This window comes from Prunus dulcis, chromosome 1, assembly GCF_902201215.1.
Source record: "Prunus dulcis chromosome 1, ALMONDv2, whole genome shotgun sequence".
NCBI lineage: Eukaryota > Viridiplantae > Streptophyta > Magnoliopsida > Rosales > Rosaceae > Prunus > Prunus dulcis.
In genome coordinates this window covers 34,806,256-34,829,971 of record NC_047650.1, presented here as the reverse complement: position 1 = coordinate 34,829,971, position 23,716 = coordinate 34,806,256, and the positions used below count along the sequence as shown (strand labels likewise).

General features: G+C 37.2%; 3 protein-coding genes and 1 non-coding gene across 4 annotated transcripts; 2 read left to right on the top strand and 2 right to left on the bottom strand.

Annotated features, from left to right (window-relative positions):
* The first annotated feature begins 4,220 nt into the window (after nt 1-4,220).
* LOC117617864 (indole-3-pyruvate monooxygenase YUCCA6) lies at nt 4,221-7,860 on the top strand. The gene is made up of 4 exons (XM_034347504.1): nt 4,221-5,462; nt 6,184-6,432; nt 6,728-6,850; nt 7,065-7,860. The coding sequence occupies exons 1-4, from the start codon at nt 4,605-4,607 to the stop codon at nt 7,296-7,298; spliced, it is 1,464 nt and encodes a 487-aa protein (XP_034203395.1). The 5' UTR covers nt 4,221-4,604; the 3' UTR covers nt 7,299-7,860.
* Nucleotides 7,861-19,271: 11,411 nt separating this feature from the next.
* On the bottom strand, nt 19,272-19,344 carry TRNAF-GAA. The gene has a single exon. It is a non-coding gene; the product is annotated as a tRNA-Phe (tRNA).
* A 203-nt stretch (nt 19,345-19,547) lies between these two features.
* LOC117614621 (60S ribosomal protein L37) lies at nt 19,548-20,348 on the top strand. Its single transcript, XM_034343496.1, has 3 exons — nt 19,548-19,644; nt 19,761-19,896; nt 19,995-20,348. Exons 1-3 carry the CDS (start codon nt 19,642-19,644, stop codon nt 20,144-20,146), a joined length of 291 nt encoding a protein of 96 aa, XP_034199387.1. The 5' UTR covers nt 19,548-19,641; the 3' UTR covers nt 20,147-20,348.
* Nucleotides 20,349-20,594: 246 nt separating this feature from the next.
* On the bottom strand, nt 20,595-23,250 carry LOC117613819 (GTP-binding protein At2g22870). Its single transcript, XM_034342406.1, has 4 exons — nt 22,513-23,250; nt 22,044-22,113; nt 21,485-21,647; nt 20,595-21,128 (listed from the first exon to the last, which is right to left on the bottom strand). The coding sequence occupies exons 1-4, from the start codon at nt 23,060-23,062 to the stop codon at nt 20,910-20,912; spliced, it is 1,002 nt and encodes a 333-aa protein (XP_034198297.1). The 5' UTR covers nt 23,063-23,250; the 3' UTR covers nt 20,595-20,909.
* Between the last annotated feature and the right edge of the window lie 466 nt (nt 23,251-23,716).

Sequence of the window (23,716 nt, the reverse complement as noted above, 5' to 3'; positions counted from 1 at the left end):
CTATAAAAATAAAGCAACTAGTTGGACATAAATATGTATAAGCATATTATTTTATGGATTAGTATACAATTGTATTAAAATGTTATTATTTTAATAATCAAGACTTTTGGCAGATGACATTCATGATTAATCCTAATTCTAACTCTATTTTTTCATTGATATTTATAATTTATTATACCAAAAAAAATAATAATATAAAAGTTAGGGCCCCATATTCTTCCTTCGGGCATGCGACTAAAGTCAAATGGAGTCAACAATTCTCTAAACCCTAGCCTCTCCCTTTTCTCTCTCAAACCTCTTTTGCTGTGTTCCAGGGAGGGGGGAGAAGGCCACTCCTCTCTTCATCTCTCTCTCTTTTCCCTACCTCCCCACCCCACTTATTTTCTCCTTCCCCATCTACTGGATTTGGGGTTTTAATTGTGGGGAGGTTACTTGTGTCTAGATCTGCTTAGATTTGTGGTTGGTGTTTTAGTTGTAAGGTGACTGGCTGCAATCTCGGTGGTGTTCTCTGTCTCCAAGGCTGCGACGACGTCTGTTGTGACGGTGCCAACAACGGCGATAGTGGCTATGTTGGTTTTTGGTTGTTTGTTTGCGATTTTCTTATTTTGTAATAATTACATCAACTCCTTGTGAGTTGGGTGTTTGATTGTTTTCTAGTCTCTACTTGTATTTTGTACTTGTGAGAGTTAGTTGAAGTTGTATTGCTAGATTTAGGCGTTGTGATTCATGTCTGGTTTGTTCAGGCATGCGGCTTTTATGACGAAATTTCTCTGACTTTTTGTGGCTTGTATCTAGATTAACCCTATGTGGTTACTATGCTTCCATATTTATATTACCCATTTGTAAGCATTTGTATTTGCCCTTGTGGCTCAAAGTCTTTGTACCTAATTTATGAATATAATTAACACTTTTTTCTATTATTAAAAAAAAAAAGTCAAATGGAGTCAATTCTAACAATATATATGGCAATTAACTTATATTGTTCCTATTTCCCAAAAAGAAAACACCAATTTTCCTAATGGAGATGCTCTCTGTGATTTTTTTCATGCACCAAATTCGGTGGCATATCAGTCCCCACCATTCCATGATATTACCCTATACCAAACGCGCCTTCATTTTCACCCAACAAAAGGAAAAAAAGAAAAAAGAAAGGTCATATATAATACATAATACATACAAAAAATATATAATTAAAAAAGGGCATACATCAAGGCTACCCCAACCTTTACTGAAGCACAAACCATTTCATCATCAATTGACCTTATCCATGATAAATGCAAAAAAATAAAAATAAATAAATAAATAATTCTCACAAAGCTGATCTCTGGTTTGAAAGCAATGTGTTTCAGAAATGTTCAAATGTACAAGGACTGCATTACTATACAGGACTACGGACACCAAGTATAATGCATACATATGATAGCTTGATTCTATCTCCTTCCACCCACTCATAAACTCTCACATAAATTCCTCTACTTATCTATAAATATATCTCTCCATCATCCTCACATTAAAAAAAATGTAACATATAAAATAAATGCAACTATTTATTTTATATACTTATTTCGCCACAAATCTCGTATATTACACACATACTGTATTCTCAAGATGTGACAATAACTTATCTCATTTTGTTGCATGTGCGAATTTTAAAAGGAGTTCCCCACTCACACATGGCAACTCACCGAAGCACAGCTCTAAGAACAAATAAAGACATCATTTCAATGGAAATTTTGAGTGGGACAGATAAATCGAGCACTGAGGGGATTAGAAGACGAAGAATCTACTTCCATTGAACCAGGAAGTTCATACTTCATGTCACCAATGAGTGTCGATATGATTTGTTTTGAAGAGAAGTCGATAACCACCTACATTGTCTCTCAAAGGTGGCCATCTAATTCGTACGTCCAAGTCATTAATAATTGTATGGGCCTCTTTTCCACAAAGCTCTTAGTTCGTTGATATTTTCCAATGATTAGGTATGCATGCTTGGACATAGGCTAGCTTGCTAGCTACAATGTTTTATCGTCTGAGGAAAATAGCTAGGTCTTCATGCATGTATTTTCGGCTCTTTTTTATTATATATATATATATATTTTTTATCAACATGATGATTCTTATTTTTCAACATAAAATATGATGGTATTTTGTTTTATCAATGAAAATAGAAAATTCGAACTTAAAACCTCGTTTAACATTACTCTTCTAGGTCAAGTAACGCAACAAGAATTTGGTTTTTGCATCAATAACTTTGTGTTGGGCAGTAAATAACTTATCTAAAAAACTGATACTTTTATGGTATGTTTACTAATAAGGAATTGGAATTCTCATCAAGAATTGAATTCCATCTATAGAGGATTCGTGCGTTTACTTCACATCAAGGAATTGAAAAATAAGTGAGACCCACACAAAATTAGGAATCCAATTCTTGATTTTGGAGGAATTCAACTCTTAGTGGGAAGTGGTATTCTAATTCCTAGAGAAAACTAATCTATTAGGAATTCATCTTTTTTACTTATTATATCCTCACACAAATTTCAAAATTTCAAATTTGCCATATACTTTAACCCAACAACGAGAACATTTTAGTAATTAGCATCACTCATAGAACATTTTAGTAATTAGCATCACTCCTACCCCAATTCCATATGGTTTAGCAAACAACTTCAATAGGAATCTGAAATCTAACTCCCCTCGATCCATATAGTTTAGTAAACAACTTCAATAGAAATCCAGAATCTAATTCTCCTCAATCTAATTCCTCCTTAATTCAATTCATCCTTCCAATTCAATTATGATTTAGTAAACATGCCTTACCCTTGAAGAAGTTAGAAATTAGTTTTTATGGTCATGCACACATGGCTTTTAAGTATCCTTCGTTTTCAACCTCAGACACCCTTTGACTTCTATCTTCTGACTATCACTAACTACCAGGCTATATATTTTCCACAACAATAACAACCAGCCGTAATTTTTCAACCTTTTTCCCCCAATTCTCTCTCCCATTAATATGTCCCATGTGAATTTCACAAAATAAGTTTAGGCCAAAACTGAAAAGTAATAATGCTCTAAGTCAAAAGTATATTTTCCACCAAAAGGGTCTAATCAAGTGAAAAAAGTCTTGATTTGCAGATTAGAGGTCTCAGTTTCGAACCTTCATGGCACATTAATAGTGTGTGTGAGAAAAACCCTCTACCTAAACCGCTTGTATTAAAAATTTTATAAAAAAAACATATTTCCCAAATTCAATAGGATGACACGTAAGCACAACCTTCATTGTCGTCACTACTGCCATCATGTTGTTGTTTACCACATTAAAATTATATGGACACCAATAAAATGACAAGCCTACTACCGTTTCAGTATTAAATAAAACTATAATTTTTAACAATTTTAAAAAAAAAAAGAAAAAAAAAAGAGTCATCCAAATTCTATAGAGTTCTAAATAATTCGACATGCTTGAAATTTTCTAGCTAACTCCCCAATCCAAATACAGGAATTTCAAAATATTTATTTTTCTTTCTTTTTTGGCAGGAAAAAAAAAAAGATTATCATTTTCAAAAATTTGAGTTTAATTATTATTTATCCAAAACCTCTTTTTTGTTTATAGCTACCAGCTGAAGGCTACTTTAATTTGCATGATTACAAATCAACCACAGCATCTAAAAATATCCCAAGGTAATGTGGATGACATCTGGGTTACAATTCATATGCCACCCGCCCGAGGCCCAAGCCAAGTCGGTCCGATCCGTATCATCCAATCTCAATAATTCACTCGCTTAATCATCTAGATTCATGACCACTTATCCTAATTCAAATTATTTGAGGATTTCATTAATGAATTTCTGTCTTTTAAGAAATTTTTTTAAAATAATTTTATTAATCTTAACGATAAATGAATAAATTGTTAATTTTATGTGTCACGCTAAAAAACTTACGCATTCAAACAATAATCAATTTTCATGAATAATGTTTCAAATTGAACTCTGTAGGATAAGAAAATATATTTTTTAAAAGAATGTTTTTATAATGTTAATATTAATATATCATGCCCCCACTTGCATGACTTCTCTTTAGCACTTAGCCTTTCCTCATATAAATTCTTGTGTTAGAACAATAAGGAATATAAATAGAGACATATCACCATCTCTCTCTCTCTCTCTCTCTCTCTCTCTCATTGTGTTGAATGCTGAATTAGTCCCGTAGTTGTAGCTCATTCCTCCGCTTAAACACCCCATTGAACAACACACAGAAAATTAAGATTAGAAAAAAACGAATTACTCATTCTCACAAATGGATAAGACCCTCTTAATCCACTCCAAAATTCAAGGAATTATTCTCTCCCAAGCCTAATCTTTCCTTGATAAGAGAGAGAGAAAGAGAGAAACATTTCGCCACTAACTCTGTTCCCATAATCTCCACCTTAATCCCTCATAAAAACACTCAAAAACTTGGACTAAAATCACACACACAAAAACACCTCCCCCCCTCTCCCTCTCCCAAATGGGCTCCTCTCACTTCTATTCTTTCTCTTAGACCACTCAACTCCTCTGCCTCAACTTTTCATTTCTTCTCTTCTCTTCTTGCATTAATAATTTTGTTACATGTTGTCACATATGTCCATGGCTTACTACAACACAAGAGAAATACAAGGCAAGCAAGCCCATGATCCTATTTTCATTGAAAAAATGAAGAGCAAGTCCTCCTCCTCCTCCTGCTCTTCCTCTTCCTCCTCATCACCATCACCATCACCACCATCATCTCCATCATCATCATCATCATCATCATCATCATCATCATCATCATCATCATCATCGTCACCATCGCCATCGCCATCGCCCCGAATCGTAGTGTGTGTTCCCGGGCCGGTGATCGTAGGTGCAGGTCCATCAGGGCTTGCTACAGCCGCATGCCTCCAATTAAAAGGTGTACCAAGTGTGATCCTAGAGAGATCCAATTGCATAGCCTCCTTGTGGCAGCTCAAGACCTACGATCGCCTTCGACTTCACTTGCCTAAGCAATTTTGTGAGCTTCCCTTCATGCCTTTTCCCAATGATTTCCCCACTTACCCTACAAAGCAGCAATTCATTCAGTACCTTGAAGATTATGCTACCAAGTTCGACATTAGGCCACGGTTCAATGAGGCCGTGGCCAGTGCCGAGTTTGATTCCAAGCTCGGGTTTTGGCGCGTGAGGACCACCGGAGCCAAGGGCTGCGATGAGACGGAGTATGTGTGTCGGTGGTTGATTGCTGCTACCGGTGAGAATGCCGAGGCGGTGGTGCCTAAGCTCGAGGGAATGGCTGAGTTTGGAGGGCCTATTAGGCACACAAGTTCGTACAAAAGTGGTGAAGAGTTTAGAGAGAAGAAAGTTTTGGTTGTTGGCTGTGGAAATTCAGGCATGGAGGTGTGTTTAGATCTATGCAATCATAATGCAAGGCCTTCTCTTGTGGTTAGAGATACAGTAAGAACTCTCTCTCTCTCTCTCTCTCTCTCTCTCTCTCTCTCTCTCTCAATCTCTCAATCTCTCAATCTCTCAATCTCTCAATCTTCAAACAAATGCCATTAAAGTGTTCTAAGGTTTTTGCAGTCTTTGAGTTTTTGATTTTGGTTTCTTCCTCTCTTTTTCACTACACAAAGACTTAAACTTTGAATGAGTTTTTAGATTCTAAGAAAAACCCATTTTCAGAAATTTGTTCTCTCTTGCTATGCTATATCTTTCAAGTTCTCTTGACAGTTAGAGCCATTGACTGGTTTTTGTCCAAAAAAGAAACAGCCCCAACCCAACCCACTTATTACTTCAAGTTCCAACGGTTTCTCAAAGATGATTAAGCAAGAAGAATATAAAAAACCTCCATTTTTGGCAAAACAAATTTCCATCGATCTTTCACTTTCTTGGGACTCCCCAAGCATGCGTAACATTGGTCAGAAGAAACTCAGCATACCCTTTTGATTTCCCAAGCTCCCCTTTTCTTTTTATGTTTTGAAAAAGAAATATCAGTAACCTTAATATTCTCAGTCCTTAGCTAGCTAGCTAGCTAGTTGCTTAGCCAGGCAAAGCAAACAACATAAATGGGGCTCACACATCACTTCCATGTTCAACTTTGATTGCCTTTTTGACCTTTTTCCGAATGTAATTTTAACTATATATTTTTTGGTTTTCTTTTTTTTTTTGAATAAATTAGGTACATGTCTTACCGAGAGAGATGCTTGGAAAATCAACTTTTGGGCTGTCCATGTTGTTGCTCAAGTGGCTGCCTATAAGGCTGGTAGATCGCCTCTTGCTGGTTGTGTCTCGGCTTCTTCTCGGCAACACCTCCCGACTCGGATTGGACCGCCCCAAATTAGGTCCCTTGGAGCTCAAGAACTTGTCTGGAAAGACACCGGTCTTAGACGTTGGTACACTGGCCAAGATCGAAAGTGGAGACATTGAGGTACTAAGCTTTTTCATCAAGTCAAATCTTAATCTCACTTTATTTTTTTTCTTTATTTTTTTGTCTTTGGAAAGCTTGGCTTTTTATATTTCCAGTACTTTTTCAATGATGGCACCTAGATATGCTTTTTCATGAAATACTCATGCCAGCAAGTAATTTTGTTTTTCTTATCAAACAGTCTAACATGCTGTCACACAGTAATTTAAGACCTTATGTATCAACACTAATTCTTTTCCGGAATTAAGGCAAAAACAAAAACATGATTTTCTCACTTGTTATACTGTTAAATTTGTAGGTACGTCCAGCTATCAAGAGGCTAAAATGTCATGCTATAGAATTTATCAATGGACGGACGGAGAACTTTGATGCCATTGTCTTAGCAACAGGTTACAGAAGCAATGTACCCATTTGGCTAAAGGTACCAACTTAAATCCCACTACTATGTAACCCTATTTTCTTTTTTCTTTGTCTCAAATGAAAATGAATCTGAACTAGTGAACATGTTGAATCTTGCATGAATACGTGGTCTAAATTCAAAAGGATTTGTCTAACAACATAAGTCCGGCAATAAAAGTTTACCCTAATTTATATATTGAGTTATGCTTTCTAATTGCAATATTGTGTCATTGTAGGAGGGAGATATGTTTTCAAAGGAAGATGGGTTGCCTAGAAGGCCATTTCCAAATGGTTGGAAAGGTGAATGTGGGTTGTATGCCGTGGGGTTCACCAAACGCGGAATACTTGGTGCCACAATGGATTCCAAAAGAATTGCTGAGGACATTGAACGGTGTTGGAAAGCTGAGGCAAAGCATTGTACTCCCTTTAAAGGTTCACTTTTTCCACTATCATCATCATCATCACCATGATGATTTTGATTTGATGAGCTAAAGACACAGAAAGGCAGCTGGGAGACAGAGAAAGAGAGAGATGGAGATTTTGGCTTTCGCCAAGAAAAAAATCAAACCAAATGATCATTTGGAGGGGTTTTTTTATATATGGTTTTTTCCATAAGCAAAAAAAAAAAAATTGTTGCAACCAAGGAAAAGTTGGCATGCTTCTCCAATTGAGGAAAAGAAAAATGGAAAACCCACAACCAAAAAAAAAAATGTGGGAAGTGGGGTGGATTAAAAGGGTGAGAATTAGGTCTATGATCCCTTTACTTTTGAGATTGACAAGAAGCAAGCTTGCTGCAGGGCATTGGGAAAGAGGAACTTTGAGAGGGAAAGAAAGCATGGTGTGGTGGTATTGTTTTTGCAGGGGGGAGGAGGGGACCTCAACAACTACTAGTTGTACACTTCTTGTACATTACCATTATTGATCTCTAGCTCTAATTAGGTATTACTTTTCATAGAGAAATAGAGATCAGTGAGAGATTTAAAAGGGCAGGATTTGGTTTTTTTTTTTCGAGTGTATGCATGTGATTGTGTTTTTTGCCTGTATTAATTTCCATTTTGGGGGCGTTGGGGGGGAGCGGCTGGGATGAGATTTGAGAGATTAACATTAGCTAGCCTTGTGTGTGGTTATTCATTTTCAATCTAGCTAGGGTTTTTTGTTCTTTTGAATTTTTTTTTGAAGGGTGTAGATCTTCAGACAACTTCAATGGAAAATTGACTTCTACTGATAAACAATGAAAATCATATACACTGACTTCAATTTTCGTTTTTACCCTACCCTTTTACTCTCTTTTTTTACCCTACTCTTTTCCTTTTTGTAGAGGACCTAGATATGCATCATGTACCCATTTTTATTACTGCCATGGCATGCAAATTTCGCTGTCAAAATGATTTCTTACTCCCAAGTAAGGCTGGACCACTGCAAATGATTCACTGGTTCAGTGATTTGGAGCATTTGCTCTTTAAGGAAATGTTCTGGGTTCGAGTCTTACCATTCGTGTAATGTATGCGAGTTTAGGGTCTTACCATTCGTGTAATGTATGCGAATTTAGCATACTATCGCTCATTTCAATAGAAAATGTCTTCCAACAAAAAAAAGGTAATGCTGGACCACCACTTTTTGAATCCAATTATACATATTATATGATCAAAATCTCAGAAAGCGAAAAGACCCCACGTTTTAATCATAGCCCTTTACTTGGGCATGAAACTTATTAATCATCAAGACATATTGCTCCATCATATATAGTAAATATAGTGCTCACATTATTAGTCAACCCATAATTGAAATCTTTTGATCGTGTTTTTTCCTAAAGCAGCACGATACAGCTCTCACTTACTGAGCTAATGGAGCAATATGGAGTTTTACTGTATACCAGCAGGCATGCATATATTTCTCACACCTTGGAAATTGCTTGAAAAAGACAAATGAAGCAAGCTATTAACCACTTGGGATGCACCCAAAATCTTACTTATCATACCCAAACTTAGAGAAAATGAGGGTGTGGTGGTTGACAAAACTGGTTCTTGCTTGATTTTGAAGTTAATTAAGCATTACAAACACGTCACTACAATCCCGGTGGTGGTGACCTCGGGTAAGATAACACTCTCCCGATGGTTAGACTTCAAGAATCTAATATTTACTCCGAAGTTATTGATTTAGATAATAGAAAAATGCTAGCATCAATTGTCTTCGTAAATATGAATAAGTGACGGTTGTTAATGAGTGTGTGTGAATGTAGAAACTGGAGATCCCAAACTAAATTATTAGCATATTTGACCTCGACTAAATTCCCTCTTAACTAAAACTAATTTCTTTCATCATTATCTAGAAAGATCTACTTGATCTAACTAAGTGATTACCTACAAACGTTAAGTCAAATGTCATGGATGGATCCCAAGGACATTGTCATCATATTAATTTGCCCTCGACTAAATTCCCTCTTAATTACAACTGCTTCAGCTAAATTCTTTCATCCACCATCCAATAAGATCTACAAAATCTTTCTAATTGATTACGGTTGTTTACTTTTCTAGAAACCTTAACTCAAATGGTAGGATGATTCAAATCTCCATGCATGTGAACACAAACGAAAGAGAAACCCAAAAAATAAAGGATCTAAAAATAATTTCTCCATAGACTCCAAACTATAGTACTTGACACAATTATTTTCATCATAATGATCCGAGTGGGAATATTTAATTCGGATGCTGGTTAAAACGCCGAAAGATAGGTAAACTCAAATTCGTGAGTTTTCTATTAATTTTTTCTTGGTCTAACGGTACTTCTTTCCTCAAGTTTAAATCTCTCCATCCGTTGATAAATAAAATATAATAATTATTCGTGGGTTATTTTTTTCTAGCATTGCATGGCCATAACATGTTGGTACGATGTTGTGGATGAGTTTGACAATTCATAGGGTTTGTTGCAGTTTTTTCAAAGAATATAGCCGTAGGCTTGTAGCAGCTGGTGGGGTTTGTTCCGACCGAAATTGCCTTGAAGAAGCAACATACAAATCGAATCTTAGGTTTCACACAATGACACTTCACTCTCTATGAACACAGAGAGAGAGAGAGAGAGAGAGAGAGAGAGAGAGAGAGAGAGAGAGTTTTCAACGTCAATGGGTTTTTTTATTTTTCTTCTGCAACCCCATTTAAGGCAAGAGGTGGCATTTGCAAATGGCGGTGTGGCCCATCAGATCCCAAATGGTGGCCACCTGCATCCATTGGGCCCTTTTGGGCCTTTATTTCCATCACCTCCATAATTAGTGAACAAGTATATATATATATATATATATATACACAGAGCTTCTATTGAGGGATTTTTTAAATAAGTTTATTTGAGGGACACTCCTTGTAGGGCATACTCCGGATTGTATTTCACTAATCCAAACCGTCTATTTTGTAGATACTCATTCAAAGATCATCTCTACAAAAAATCACTTGAATATGATATTATTTGACCATTCAATTGAGTTATTGAAATTTTATTACTTTCTTGAAGCACCGTGTTCTTTGATTTTGTAGGACACAATTGGATGTCGAAAAAGTTTCCGATTTATCTAATTTTTTGTAAGGATGATCTATGAATGAATACCTAAAAAATAGATGGTTTGGATCATTGGAAAAAAAAAATATAGGATATCCTAAAGGGCGTCCCTCAAATAAAATTATTTAAGGGATCCCTCAATAGAAGGGGACTGATATATATATATATATATATATATTTGGACGAAAGTAAATATATTATTATATCAAAAAGATGGACAATCAAACCGATTTCTCGATTCAATAAGCCCCTCTCTCAACCATTTATTATTATTATTATTATTATTATTACTTTCTAATTTTTTTTGCCTACATTTTTATATTTGTATACATGAATTGTGTTTTTTTAAATAAATAAATAAGTGCCCTACCAAACCAAGGGTTCAAAGTCCTACATCTATATGTCATTATGTCCTTTAGTTGAGGCCACAGACTATAGGCCTCTTCCCACCAACCTAATGTAATGAGCTTTTTTAATATCTCAATGCTATATATGGTATCCATATAAGTTTGACTATCTAAAATTGGAGCTTTGTTGAATGATTTCATATCAATGAATTAAATAGAATTGTTTGGATCTTTACAATTGGTTTAACTTGTTCTAATTGCAAGTAAATATGCAATAACTACTTGAATTTTTAAAGAATTTTTTTTCGTAGGTGCTTATATCAAAATATTACGAGCTACAAATGCCCAAACATACCTCTCGAACCTTATTAACTTTAGCTAGATAACTTAAACATGCAAGAATTAGGGGACGATGGCTCTAGTTTGAATCCTATCCACAATGTATCCAATCATATGTATATAAAATACTTTTTAGGATTGCGAATGACGTATTATTTGATTAAATTATAATTAAAATGGCTAAATATGAAATATGAACTTAAGGGCTTACGAAGAAGAAATTGACAACATGGGTATAATTAGAAATTTGGTAAAGAAGGAAAGAAAGCGATTAGGTTCTATGATCAATCTTAAAAAGACCATTACTTAGGCAAATCAACCTCACAAAAGCATCTTTAAGCAAATGCACTTTGCTTAACAAACCCAAATTGTGGTCCTGCCCTAAGCTTCATATCATCCACAACCACAAGCTCATGATAGGGCAATTTGGGAGGTACGTACACCCAATGAGAATTCACATGGTCACCAATTAGGAGGACCATCAATTTTTTTTGATGGGCTACTAAAATGCCTTAATTGCTTGTGGTCCAAGAAATTGATTATCCCTAACGACTTTGATTTGTACATGATATGATGCCCTGCATATGAAGGACCATTTCCAGCCCTTCATAAATTGACTGGCACAAGTTAAAGTCGGCATCAGATCAGATGGTCAACCGAAATGGTCCACGCATCGGATGGTCACAATTCAATGATATTGGGGCTCACTCTAATCATGATTATTCTTTTGGAATGTCTTTCTGTCACCAAATAGTGGTACCAATAATATATAACCCAGACGAGAATAGATTGTGCCAATTCAACCAATTTGGTAACTTTGCTTGCAGAATTTGAATTTGAATTGTTGCTGTTGTGATATCTTGGTGTGCCCACTGTCGCCTATCAACATTGTTCATGTTTATTCTTCAGAAAATGATACTTTTATTATATTTATATACCACATTTTCATATCATTTTATGTGGCAGATGAAGTGGACAATCACATTTTATTTGATTTTATGATCTATTGACACTTTTTAATTGAAATGATTGTTCACTTCATCTGCCACATAAGGTGGTATAAGAATATGATAAGAGTAGCATTACTCTTATTATTCTTCATAAAGACATTATGAGTGACAATATCTACGCCATATCAAGTTTTTTTTTTGGGGGGTCAAAGCTACCACATATAAAGTATCGATTTGATGTTATGTACACTCACATAATTAAAGGTTAATTGTGTGCTTAAGAGGTCTTAAGTATTGTTATTGTGGCTCATACTCTAGTTATTTGTTTAAAAAAAATCAGGTTCTTATTATAAATGGTCATTGAGTTTTACGAAATTATCATATTTTGTCCGTAACATTTCATTGTGACACTAATGGTCCTTAAGGTTACCCTCCACACATCAAAATGGTCATTGCTGTTATCTTTCATCAAATTTTCTATTAAATTGCTAACATGCCACATGTGTGGAGCTCACAAATCCAATGCTGTAGAGCCACGTAGCTTTAAATATAATATAATATATTTTAAAAAATTTTAAAATTTAAAATCCATTCCACTTGGCTATAAATTTTTATTTTCCAAATTAAGCTATTAATTTTACCTTCTTTATATTTTTCCCTTGTTCTTTTTGGATCTCCTCAACATTCCAGTCGTCTCCAACAATTGGATTCTTCACGGCAACACCATCAGGCCACGCACCACTATGACAAGAATTTTCTTTTACTTTCTTATAATTTATAAGCAACCAAAGCATTGAAAATTCAAGACCTCTTCATTGAAAGGAAAAAAAAAAAAACCAATATCCCTTAAGCACACAAACGCATTGCTTAATGACCAATCTGAGGAACTTTGATGCAATGCCCATCCATATCTTTGATGTTGGTTTTTAATATTTGTTTCTTCTTTTTTTTTTGTCGAATTATATTTGTTTCTTCTTTCGTCTTTTTAAACCCAATAAACCCACCCAATTTGTGAAAGCTGCAAAGCAATTATAATTGAAGCATTACAAAGAACAAAAATTGTTAAAGTGAGGAATCAACTGTGGACGGGAGATCTGGAAAGGAAAAGGGCAAGCTAGAGAAGGAGAAAGAGAAGGGAGGAAGAGGAGGGAGAGAGGAGTGGGTCTGCGAGGGAGGAGGGTAAAAGAACACTACAGAGGGAGATATTTAGAATTATTTATAAAAAGACTTGAGTTGCTTTATTTTTTTTATTTTATGGATTTTAAGTTTTAAAAATATTTTAAAAAATATATATTATATTAAAGTCACGTGGCTCTATTTCATTAGATGCGTGGGCTCCACAGATATGCTACGTCAGCAATTTAATAGAAAATTTGGCTGAAGCTAACGACATAGACCATTTTGATGTGTGAAGGGTAACCTTAAGGACCATTAGTGTCACAAAAAAATGTTAGGGACGAAAGTTGATAATTTCACAAACTTCAAAGACCGTTTGTGATAAAAATCCAAAAAATAATAAATCAATGTACTTTGTCGTCATAGGGAATAATCTTGTTAGTCCCCGGAAATAACTTTTCAACCCATGAAATTCAAGAAAAAGACAGAAAGATCGTGATGAGTCTTTGTACGCACCGATGTGGTGTGAGTCAAAAAAAACCCCTGTGTCAAAGTTAGTTTCTGAGATTGAGATTAGGGTTGTCCAAATCAAATAGAACGTTACCTCATGTTGGTGGCCGATGTTGGTTTTTTTTATGTCCTATTAGTAGATGACTTATTGCCATAGGGGCTGCATTTGACATTAATTGGGGGTGTTGTTGCCCTTTATGTCACACGCCCAGTTAATTAGCCGTTTGACTTGGGATGTGAGAGATATTTGCCCAAAAATGTGTGGGCATGATCTTCTAGATTGTTATTGTCCAGTAATGAGAAAGATTTTAGTGATCAATGTTGATCTTGTTCTGAAGGCTTTTGCCCATAGATTAGTATTGTTGGACTTGCTTTGCGGAGCCTAGGTGGGAATGGTCTCTGACCCATTATTAAAGCCACGTGGCTCTATTTCATTGGATGCGTGGGCTCCACAGATGTGCTACGTCAGCAATTTAATAGAAAATTTGACTGAAGCTAACGACATAGACCATTTTGATGTGTGGAATGTAACCTTAAGGACCATTAGTGTCACAAAAAAATGTTAGGGACAAAAAGTGATAATTTCACAAACCTCAAAAACCGTTTGTGATAAAAATCCAAAAAATAATAAATCAATGTACTTTGTCGTCATAGAGAATAATCTTGTTAGTTCCCGGGGACTTTTCAAACCATGAAATTCAAGAAAAAGACAGAAAGATCGTGATGAGTCTTTGTATGCACCAGTGTGGTGTGAGCCAAAAAAAACCCCAGTGTCAAAGTCAGTTTCTAAGATTGAGATTAGGGTTGTCCAAATCAAATAGAATGTTACCTCATGTTGGTGGTGGATGTTGTTTTTATTTTTATTTTTTATGTCCTATTAGTAAATGACTTATCGTCGTAGGGGGTTGCATTTGACATTAATTGGGGGTGTTGTTGCTCTTTATGCCACGCTTCCAGTTAATTAGCCGTTTGACTTGGGATGTGAGAGATGTTTGCCCAAAAATGTGTGGGCATGATCTTCTAGATTGTTATTGTCCAGTAATGAGAAAGATTTTAGTGATCAATGTTGATCTTATTGTGAAGGCTTTTTGCCCATAGATTAGTATTGTTGGACTTGCTCTACGGAGCCCAGATGGGAATGGTCTCTAACCCATATGGCCACAAAGTTCACGCTTGGGCTTTAGAGACATGGATAGGGCCTGGACGCTTAATGGGCCATGTTGGAGTTCCCTTACAACTCGTGTGACGACTAGTAAAGCTCATGCTCCTATTAATTATGGTAGAGGGATCAACCTCGACTGGTTGGGAGGCCCTTAGAGCAACTCCACCCATAAGGGCTAAGTCTAAGGCAAGGGCAAGCAAGGGCTGCCACTATTCACATGAATAGTGGCAGCCTAGCCATTTGTGGTTCCACCCATGAGGGCTAAGTCTAAGGCAAATACTATTCATTGTACTTTATTTCCTATTTTTTTAATACTTTTCGGATGAGAATCTTTTCGATTGCCACGTGTCTTATTCCAGATAAAATTTTCGGATATTCATTAAAAAAAATTATAATCTCATATTTCAGATAACATTTTCACCCTCTAAAATTGTACCACGTGTCCCATGTCAGATAAGATTTTCAGATATTTAAAAAAAATTATAATCTCATATTTCAGATAAGATTTTCACCCTCTAAAATTGTGCCACGTGTCATCTCTGTCAGATAAGATTTTCAGATATTTTTTTAAAATTATAATCTCATATTTCAGATAAGATTTTCATCCTCTAAAATTGTGCCACGTGTCATCTCTATCTTCTGAATCCCTCTATAAAACTACACCATCAACTCATACCTCTCACACCATCTCTTATCTATTCCTTCATTTCTCAGATTTTACAAAACACATTCTACTCTCAATGTCAAACTTGAGGAGGGTGTTAGAGAGGCAACAGAAAGAAAGGGAAGAAATCCGGCGTAGACGTGCTGAAGAAGATCGGGACGCCGATGAAGAAGAGGAACAAATGCTTGCAGTAGCGGTGTGTATGCTTAATCAATCAAGGCAACACCGTCGTCCTCGTGCCCCAAATGTGGACAGACGTAGAGAGTCTCGGGGTAAGAATCTCTTGGAGGATTACTTTATCCCAAATTCGTTATATCCTGCTCATAAGTTTCGAGAGAGATATAGAATGCAGCCACATTTGTTTCAAAAAATCATGCATGATATTTGTAATTACGACACATACTTCATTCAAAAGCATGATGCTGTTGGAGTTTTGGGTCTTATCCCGGAGCAAAAACTTACAGCTGCTTTGCGGATGCTTGCTTATGGGGCATCTGCAGAGCAGGTGGATGAGATTGCAAGGATGGGAAAATCAACTATCCTAGAGTGCTTGGTGAGATTCTGTGATGCAGTGGAAAATTTGTACACGAGGGAGTACCTTCGCAAACCCACGCCGAGGGACCTGCAAAGGTTGCTACAAAAAGCAGAGGCTCGAGGTTTCCCAGGCATGATTGGAAGCATTGATTGCATGCACTGGCAGTGGAAGAATTGTCCTACTGCTTGGCAAGGAGACTACGGGAATCGAAAGGGCCAAAAAAGTATAATTTTGGAGGCCGTAGCTTCATTCGACTGTTGGGTTTGGCATGCCTTCTTCGGGGTTGCCGGATCTCAGAATGACCTCAATGTCCTTGGTCAATCCCCGGTGTTCGACGAGGTATTGCGAGGTCATTCCCCCCAGGTCACGTACCAAATCAACAATACCGTATACTCTGGTGCGTACTACCTTGCCGACGGAATTTATCCTAGGTGGACGACATTCGTGAAAACAATTCCGAATCCCCAATCCGAGAAGGAAAGAAGCTTTGCTTCCTTTCAAGAAGGTTACAGGAAAGACGTGGAAAGGTGTTTCGGTATCTTGCAAGCTCGTTGGGCAATTATCAGGGGTGCTGCTCGGATGCTAGACGAGGAGGTGCTGCGGAGTATTATGATGACTTGCATCATCCTCCACAACATGATTGTGGAGGATGAGTATGACTACGATGCTCCAGAGGTGTTTGAACCCGATCCCATGAACACGGCATTGACAAGAATATATGAAAGGCCGATGGGACCAAATGGACTACCAATGGAGCCCGAACCGTTAGTTCGGGATGGTCGATTCAACAACCCCATGATTGATCGTTATGAAGAAATGCAATCTTCATATGTTCACGAGAGACGTCAAGTTGACTTGATCGAGCACTTGTGGGAGATGAAAGGCAATCACAATGGATGAAGTCAAGATTAGTGCTTTGTTTGGAATTATGCTTTGTTTTTAATTATGCTTTATTTTGTGTGTGGTGTTTTTTGGAATTATGCTTTTATTTATTATTATTATGCTTTTGTGTATGGTTTGTTTTGTGTGTTGTTTGCAATAAATTAAGGTTTGGTTTTAATTAATCTTTGTTTTGATGCTCAAATGTTTTTAATAAATAGTCATATTATTTAATGCTTTTTTTATTTAATGAAAAGGAAACAATACAACAAATTAAAGGATAATACAACAATACAACAATACAACAATACAACAATACAACATATGGCAAAGGTGTTTCAATACAACCTAATGGTTTTCATCATTTAACCAATCCGTATTGCTAGGTCCGTCGTCATGGAAAAGTTTTCTTCTCATCACATCCCTTCGTCTATGCTTCCAATAGGCCTTTGTTTCAGGAGACATATGGCTCGTATCCATGGCCATGATTTTCATCTCTCTATCATCCATGTCTTTTTCTTGTGCATGCTGCTGTTGAATTGCAAATGTTTCCTCTCGTGCCTTGTCCACTTCATCTCTTTTCAAGTCTCTCTCAATTCTTAGTGAGGTGTTCTTAGCTATTTGCTCCAATAATTGTATACATTCATTGTTCGAAGTGCCCCCTCTCTTGGCCTTTGCCGCCTTTCTCCCAATCGGTCTCGGCGGACGTGGGAGTGGTGACTCCGTTTCCATTGGGGAGTCCAATGGCGAATCGGTTGATGGTGAATCGTGGAGCGGCGTCTCATTCAACACAACCGAAGGACCGGTGGGAATAATTTTGAATCTCGAACAATCCTTCACAACTTCCCAACATTGGAAATGCACGAAACTTTTTTTGCCTTGCCCCATGGCACCGAACCACATTTGTGCTTGTATGATCTATTAAAAATAAATAATTGAAAGTGCAAGAAAAAAAAAATTATTATGCAAGAAAATTAAACTATTTTGAAATGCAAGAATAAAATTGATTATGCAAGAAAATATAGACAAATTGGAAATGCAAAAAGAAAAAAAAAATTATGCAAGAAAAAGAAATAGAATATGCCAAAAAAAAAAAAGTTACATTAAATTGATGAAAATGGCAATTATAAATATTTTACCTCATCGGATAGATTTTGACCGCTTCGAATGTTCTCCCTTGCTTTTGTCAAGGCATTTCTCCATTTGCCTAACTCTTTATTCAGAAGTTTCCATCTACTAGACAACGCCATTTCGGTCCGAATGGAACCCGATCTTTGACAAAATTCTCCATGAATTTTGCTCCACATATGATGGAACTTCATCTCATTGCCCGTGATAGGGTCATGACTAACGTTCACCCAAGACTGACACAACGCAATATCTTCCTGAGTTGACCACGAGCCCCCGGTTTCGACAGAAGATGCCATTTGTTTTTTTTTTTTTTTATACAAATGGAAAGTAGTAGAAAAATGTGAGTGGAGGGTAAAAAATATTGGAAGGAGAAGAGTTTGTATGGAGAATTGGTGTGGGAAGTGAAAAATGTGAGTGGAGAGTAAGAAATATTGGAAGGAGAATAGTTTGTATGGAGAATTGGTGAGGAAAGTGAATAATGTGAGTGGAGAGTAAAAAATATTGGGGATGGAGAAGAATTGTATGAAGATTTTGTGTGGAAAGTAAATAAAATGGTTAGGTATTTATAGGGAAAAAATACATAATTTTTTGGTTTTTTTTAAAAAAAATTTCAGAATTTTTTAGATTTTTTTTGCAATTTTTTAAACCAAAAAAACGAGGACCGTCGGATTTCTGGAAAAAAAACATCGAAGCATCCCTGTCGCGACACGTGGCACTTGCCCGTTGGGTGCTGTCAGGGCTGACATCAGCGAGCGGAAATCAAAATTTTTTTACCGTTGGCGCGTAAATTACACGCGCCAACGGTAAAAAAAATTTGATTTCCCGTGCGCTGACGTCGCAAACTCGGGCTAAAGCTCAAGCGGAACTTGCCCTTGGGCCTGCCCGGGCTCGTGGGACCCAGCAGCTGTCCGGGCTGATTCTCTCGTGCTGGAGCGAGGTTGGGCTGGCCTAGGGGGCCTTTCCCCCGGATTGGGTCTTGCGCTGGCCTTGCTCTTACGTCAATCTTTCTCCTCATTCATAAGGATGAGATGTGACAATTATCTTTGCATATGCTTTTCAGTTTACAATGAACGGGAAAAATATATACACAATAGGTTGTGGAATTGGTTTTTTTTTCTTTTTCTTCTTATACAATAAAAGGAAAATATATTTGTAGGAATTGAGAAGAAATAGGTTAAAAAGGAAAAATTATTTGCAGAAATTCAGAAGAAATAGGTCTTAAAGAAAGATATTCAGAATAAATAAGTTTAAAATGAAAAAAAAATGCGGTGAGCGTGGATCGAACACGCGACCTTCAGATCTTCAGTCTGACGCTCTCCCAACTGAGCTATCCCCGCGGATGTCTTTAGCAACCTTCTTTTTTTTATTTACTTACTAGTTTCTAATAGCCTATTGCGCTTTGCCAGGACTTTGGAACGCTATATAACGAAATGGGCTTCATTGGACCTGGTCAGTGGGCCCCTTAAATGTGAAGCCTGTGAAATCTTTTGGGCCCATATAATCTAATGGCCCAATTATTGAAGAGAAACCCTAATCGTGCCGAAGACGATGACTATATAAATTGCTAACTCTTTGTCCGCGAGAAATTTCCCGCAACAACTCCGAATCTAGGGTTTCTCTCTGCAACTGAAGATATGGTACTCTCTCTGATCTTTCTCTTCCTCCCTCTCTCTCTCACTCCCTATCTCTTGCTTTGACATCGTCTCATTTATATTTGTAATTAAAACGGTGTGAATTTGGGAATATGAATTAGGGCAAAGGAACAGGCAGCTTCGGAAAGAGAAGGAACAAGACCCACACGCTGTGTGTGCGATGCGGACGCAGAAGCTTCCATCTCCAAAAGAGTCGTTGCTCAGCTTGTGCTTACCCCGCTGCCCGCCTCAGAAAATGTACCCAAATTCTCTATTTTTATTTTTTATTTTCTGAATTATTAGTAAGTATGCAATTATGCAAACTTGAATTTTGATGAACTCTCTGCCAATTTCAGACAATTGGAGTGAGAAGGCGCTGCGCAGAAAGACGACCGGAACTGGGCGTATGAGGTACCTTCGCAATGTTCCAAGGAGGTTCAAGAGCAACTTCACAGAAGGCACACAAGCTGCTCCAAGGCGCAAGGGAACTGCTGCTGCTGCTTCATAAGATTTCAGAGCCCACCCACCCAGCATTTGCGTTATGATTTTTATTTTCGTTTTGTTGTCTTGATAGTCTTGAATTTTCACTCAAACAAGTTTTGGATCGTTATAATGTCAATTGCTCCTTGTGTTGTTGAAGAGTTAGTTTTGATAAACCCAATGTTTCGTTTTGGTACTGAATGGAAATGGAAATTACTTTGATAAATCTACCTCTTATTGTGTTTGTTGGTTGCTAGAGAATTTTCTCAAATTTTTTTCACGTTTATTTTGATAATAATTCGAAGCTATTCAGGTTTTTTGGGTTGTTCGAGCGATTGCCGAATTTATGGTCCGCAAAATATGAACAAGTTCATGCGGTTCTATCCAACTGTTGCATAGAATCTGTATAAAGGGTTTGCATAGAATCAGTATAAAAAACGCAGCACAGGGAAAAGAATTGAGCTACAAGATTCTGATATCTTAACTTAAATAATGCTTTTCAGCAGATCTACAGTACGAAAACAGAATCACCAAGAACCCGTATTTTCATTTCGACAAGAACAAAATTGATCTGCAATGCTATAACAAAATGAGGACATTTCCTCTCCCTTTCTCTGTCAGAATGTGCGGTTGCCAAATTTGAGGAATTTTGAGGAATTCGTGTCTAGGCGAATTACAAAGCTTTAGGGTTTAGCAGATGACAATATCTCTTGATGCTTCTTGTACTCCCATGTATTGACGACTCTGATAACATACCTACTCGGGGGTAGAAAGGCATGATTCTGGTTTTCCTAGTGCTTGAGCCAGTAATTCCGCAGCTGAGCCATATGCAATAGCATCTCGTCACGACCCTGATTGGTTAAGCTGCTGGTCATAATCCATGGCGGCACTGTCTCAAAGAAGCCACTTATTAACTCCTGGAAATCCTGCACGTTTTCTTCTGCTTTTTTTCCTCCATGCCTTTTCTTCTTCCGCTTGTCGCATTTAGTGAATATCAAAGTCATAGGAATCTGAAAGAGCATAAAGTCACCTCTGATCATCATCTCTTTTAAAGCAGGGAAGATGCATGTGCAAGCAGGTTCAAGAAAGTATCTATTTCCTTTTCACAAAGATTAAGTTACAGCCAGCCAAAGGACATGCCCTCATTCCCATATTAAAAACGATGAAACTTTTTTTTCGGCGAGTTGAGTTTTGGGAGGAAACTTAAAATTAGAACAAGCATGTATGTTTCATCATAACGAAGAAAAAAGAAGAAATAAGTGTAGTCACTGAGAAAAGTGCCTGGACAGCTACAATTATTCAATTTGAGTCATTATGTTCCACCATATAATCGTTTACCAGCATAAGTGTAAAGAAAGGATATTACCTGATTCTGACCCAGCCAACTAGCATATTCCAGATCAATTTTCTTGGCAGGAATGCTAGCATCAATAAGAAGGAAAACCGAAACCAACGTTGATCTATTCAGGAAGTAGTCTTTAGTAAATTTCACCCAATCAGTTCTAAGTTCTTGCGGTGCAGCTGCATACCTGTTCAGGTTACACAAAGCACAAAGATAAGACCATCAGTTTGAAACACGCATAAGGGAGAATCAGAAGTTTCTTGTTGAACATAATCATTGTGACCTACTCCGAATCCTAGATTAATGCAAAGTGTGAAGAAACTAAAGCAATAAGGACGCACGCCCTCACAGCTCTCACATTACACAATGCACAAAGATAAGACCATCAGTTTGAAACAAGCATAAGGGAGAAATCAGAAGTCTCTTGTTGAAACAAGCAATAAGGCTGCACGCCCTCACAGCTCTCACAAATCTTAAATCTTTCATTATAACAATCATCCAAAGTGTCACCGTACTTCTTCACATCTTCTCAATGAACAAAAAACGACCACAGAAATCAAATATACGTAGCTTTCAGCCATACCCGTAGCCTGGCAAATCCACCAGGTACCAGCTATCATTGATCCGAAAATGATTGATACATTGTGTTTTCCCTGCAAAAAAAAAAAGAAAAAAAAGAAGAAGAATGATCTGAGTAGTGAATTACAAATCAAGATGCTAGAATGCATGGTCAATGCAAATACCAAAACGCCACAATGCCATTCATTACCGCCTACTAAACTAGATGCAAAGATTAAGGTAACTCATATAAGCTAACCTAACACATAGACAACACAAGAAAGCAAAGCAACAACACTGTCCATAAATTTGTTGAATTTTATGGCAAAAAATTCATCAAACCACCAAACCAATTAACAAAAAACACTATTCCTTGTTGGGTTTTCCTCACCATAATAAAAAAGTGCCAACACCAAGCCTAAGACTTAGAGCAATGAAACCAGCCCAAAATGAAAATTTGAAAATATTGAATTCACAGGGTAAATAATACTGACCAGGTTTCTTGGAGGTTAAAGCGAGCTTCTTTCGGCGCACAAGCGAGTTGAGCAGAGAGGACTTGCCGACATTGGAGCGACCCACAAGAGCAAACTCAGGGAGACCGTCAGAGGGGCAATCCTCAGTCCTCACACTGCTCTTCACAAACTCGGCTTGGTTTACCTGAGCGTCTCTGGCGTACTTGCTGAGCAGAATATTGGACCCTTTCAAGATTCTCGTGCTCAGAGCACCGGTGTCGGTGTACTTGACCTCGGTTTCAGGAGGCACGAAGAGCTTCTCGAGCGGGATTTCGATGTGAGTTTCGAATTCTGGATGGATTTCGATGGGGGTCTCGAATTCTTGAGGAGTTTCGATGTGGTTTCCGGGGAATTGGGAAATGGGGATGGGCTCTGAGGCTGAGAGGGTCGATTTGGGTGCGGAGAAGAGTTTGCAGGTGAGGATTGGGTGGAGAGTGGTGGCGATGTTGAAGGTCGGGGTTTTGGGTTTTGAGAAGAGAGAGAAATGGGTGCAGAGAGATATGTGAGTTCTTGGGAGGTGAAGAAGAACCATCTCTGCAGCTTTTTGTACTGTTTTTTGGGTCTCTATAGTCTGGAAGTAGCCATGAACTGCTGAGTTCTGCTCTGTTTTGTTGGGTTTGGAGGGGTTTTGGAGGCCAGAACTGGTAAGAGGGAAAAAATCTTCTGTTAGCGGGGACTTGACGAGGGAAGGAACAACTATCTATCCATTAGACAGGAAACGGTGCGTTTACGCACAAGAAAATAAAGGCAAAACATCACTTTTGCTTTATGTAGTTGGTCAGATTTTCCACTTTGGTATTTGTAGTTTTAATTATGACAATTTGACTGATGTAGTTTGATGTCCTTGAAATTCAAGAACACGAACTACATTTTTGTCTAATTTTTTAATAACAAAATAAGCACGTGTTCTTAACGTGTATGTATATTGTGAAATTTTAAATGAAATTGGAAGAAATTTGACATAATTTATAATGTGCCACGAGAATATCAAACAATAAGAATCAATTTGTCAAAATAAACTAAAGAAATAGAAGTGGAAATTTTTTTTTTTGGCAAATATTCAAAGTTGGAATCCATTCCTTTCTCCATTGAATGAAAAAAGAAAATGTGTATTCTCTTCCCTCTAAAAAAATGTAATCGGTTGTTTTATATGAAATTGTTGGGCTAGCAAGGCCAATAGTCTTTT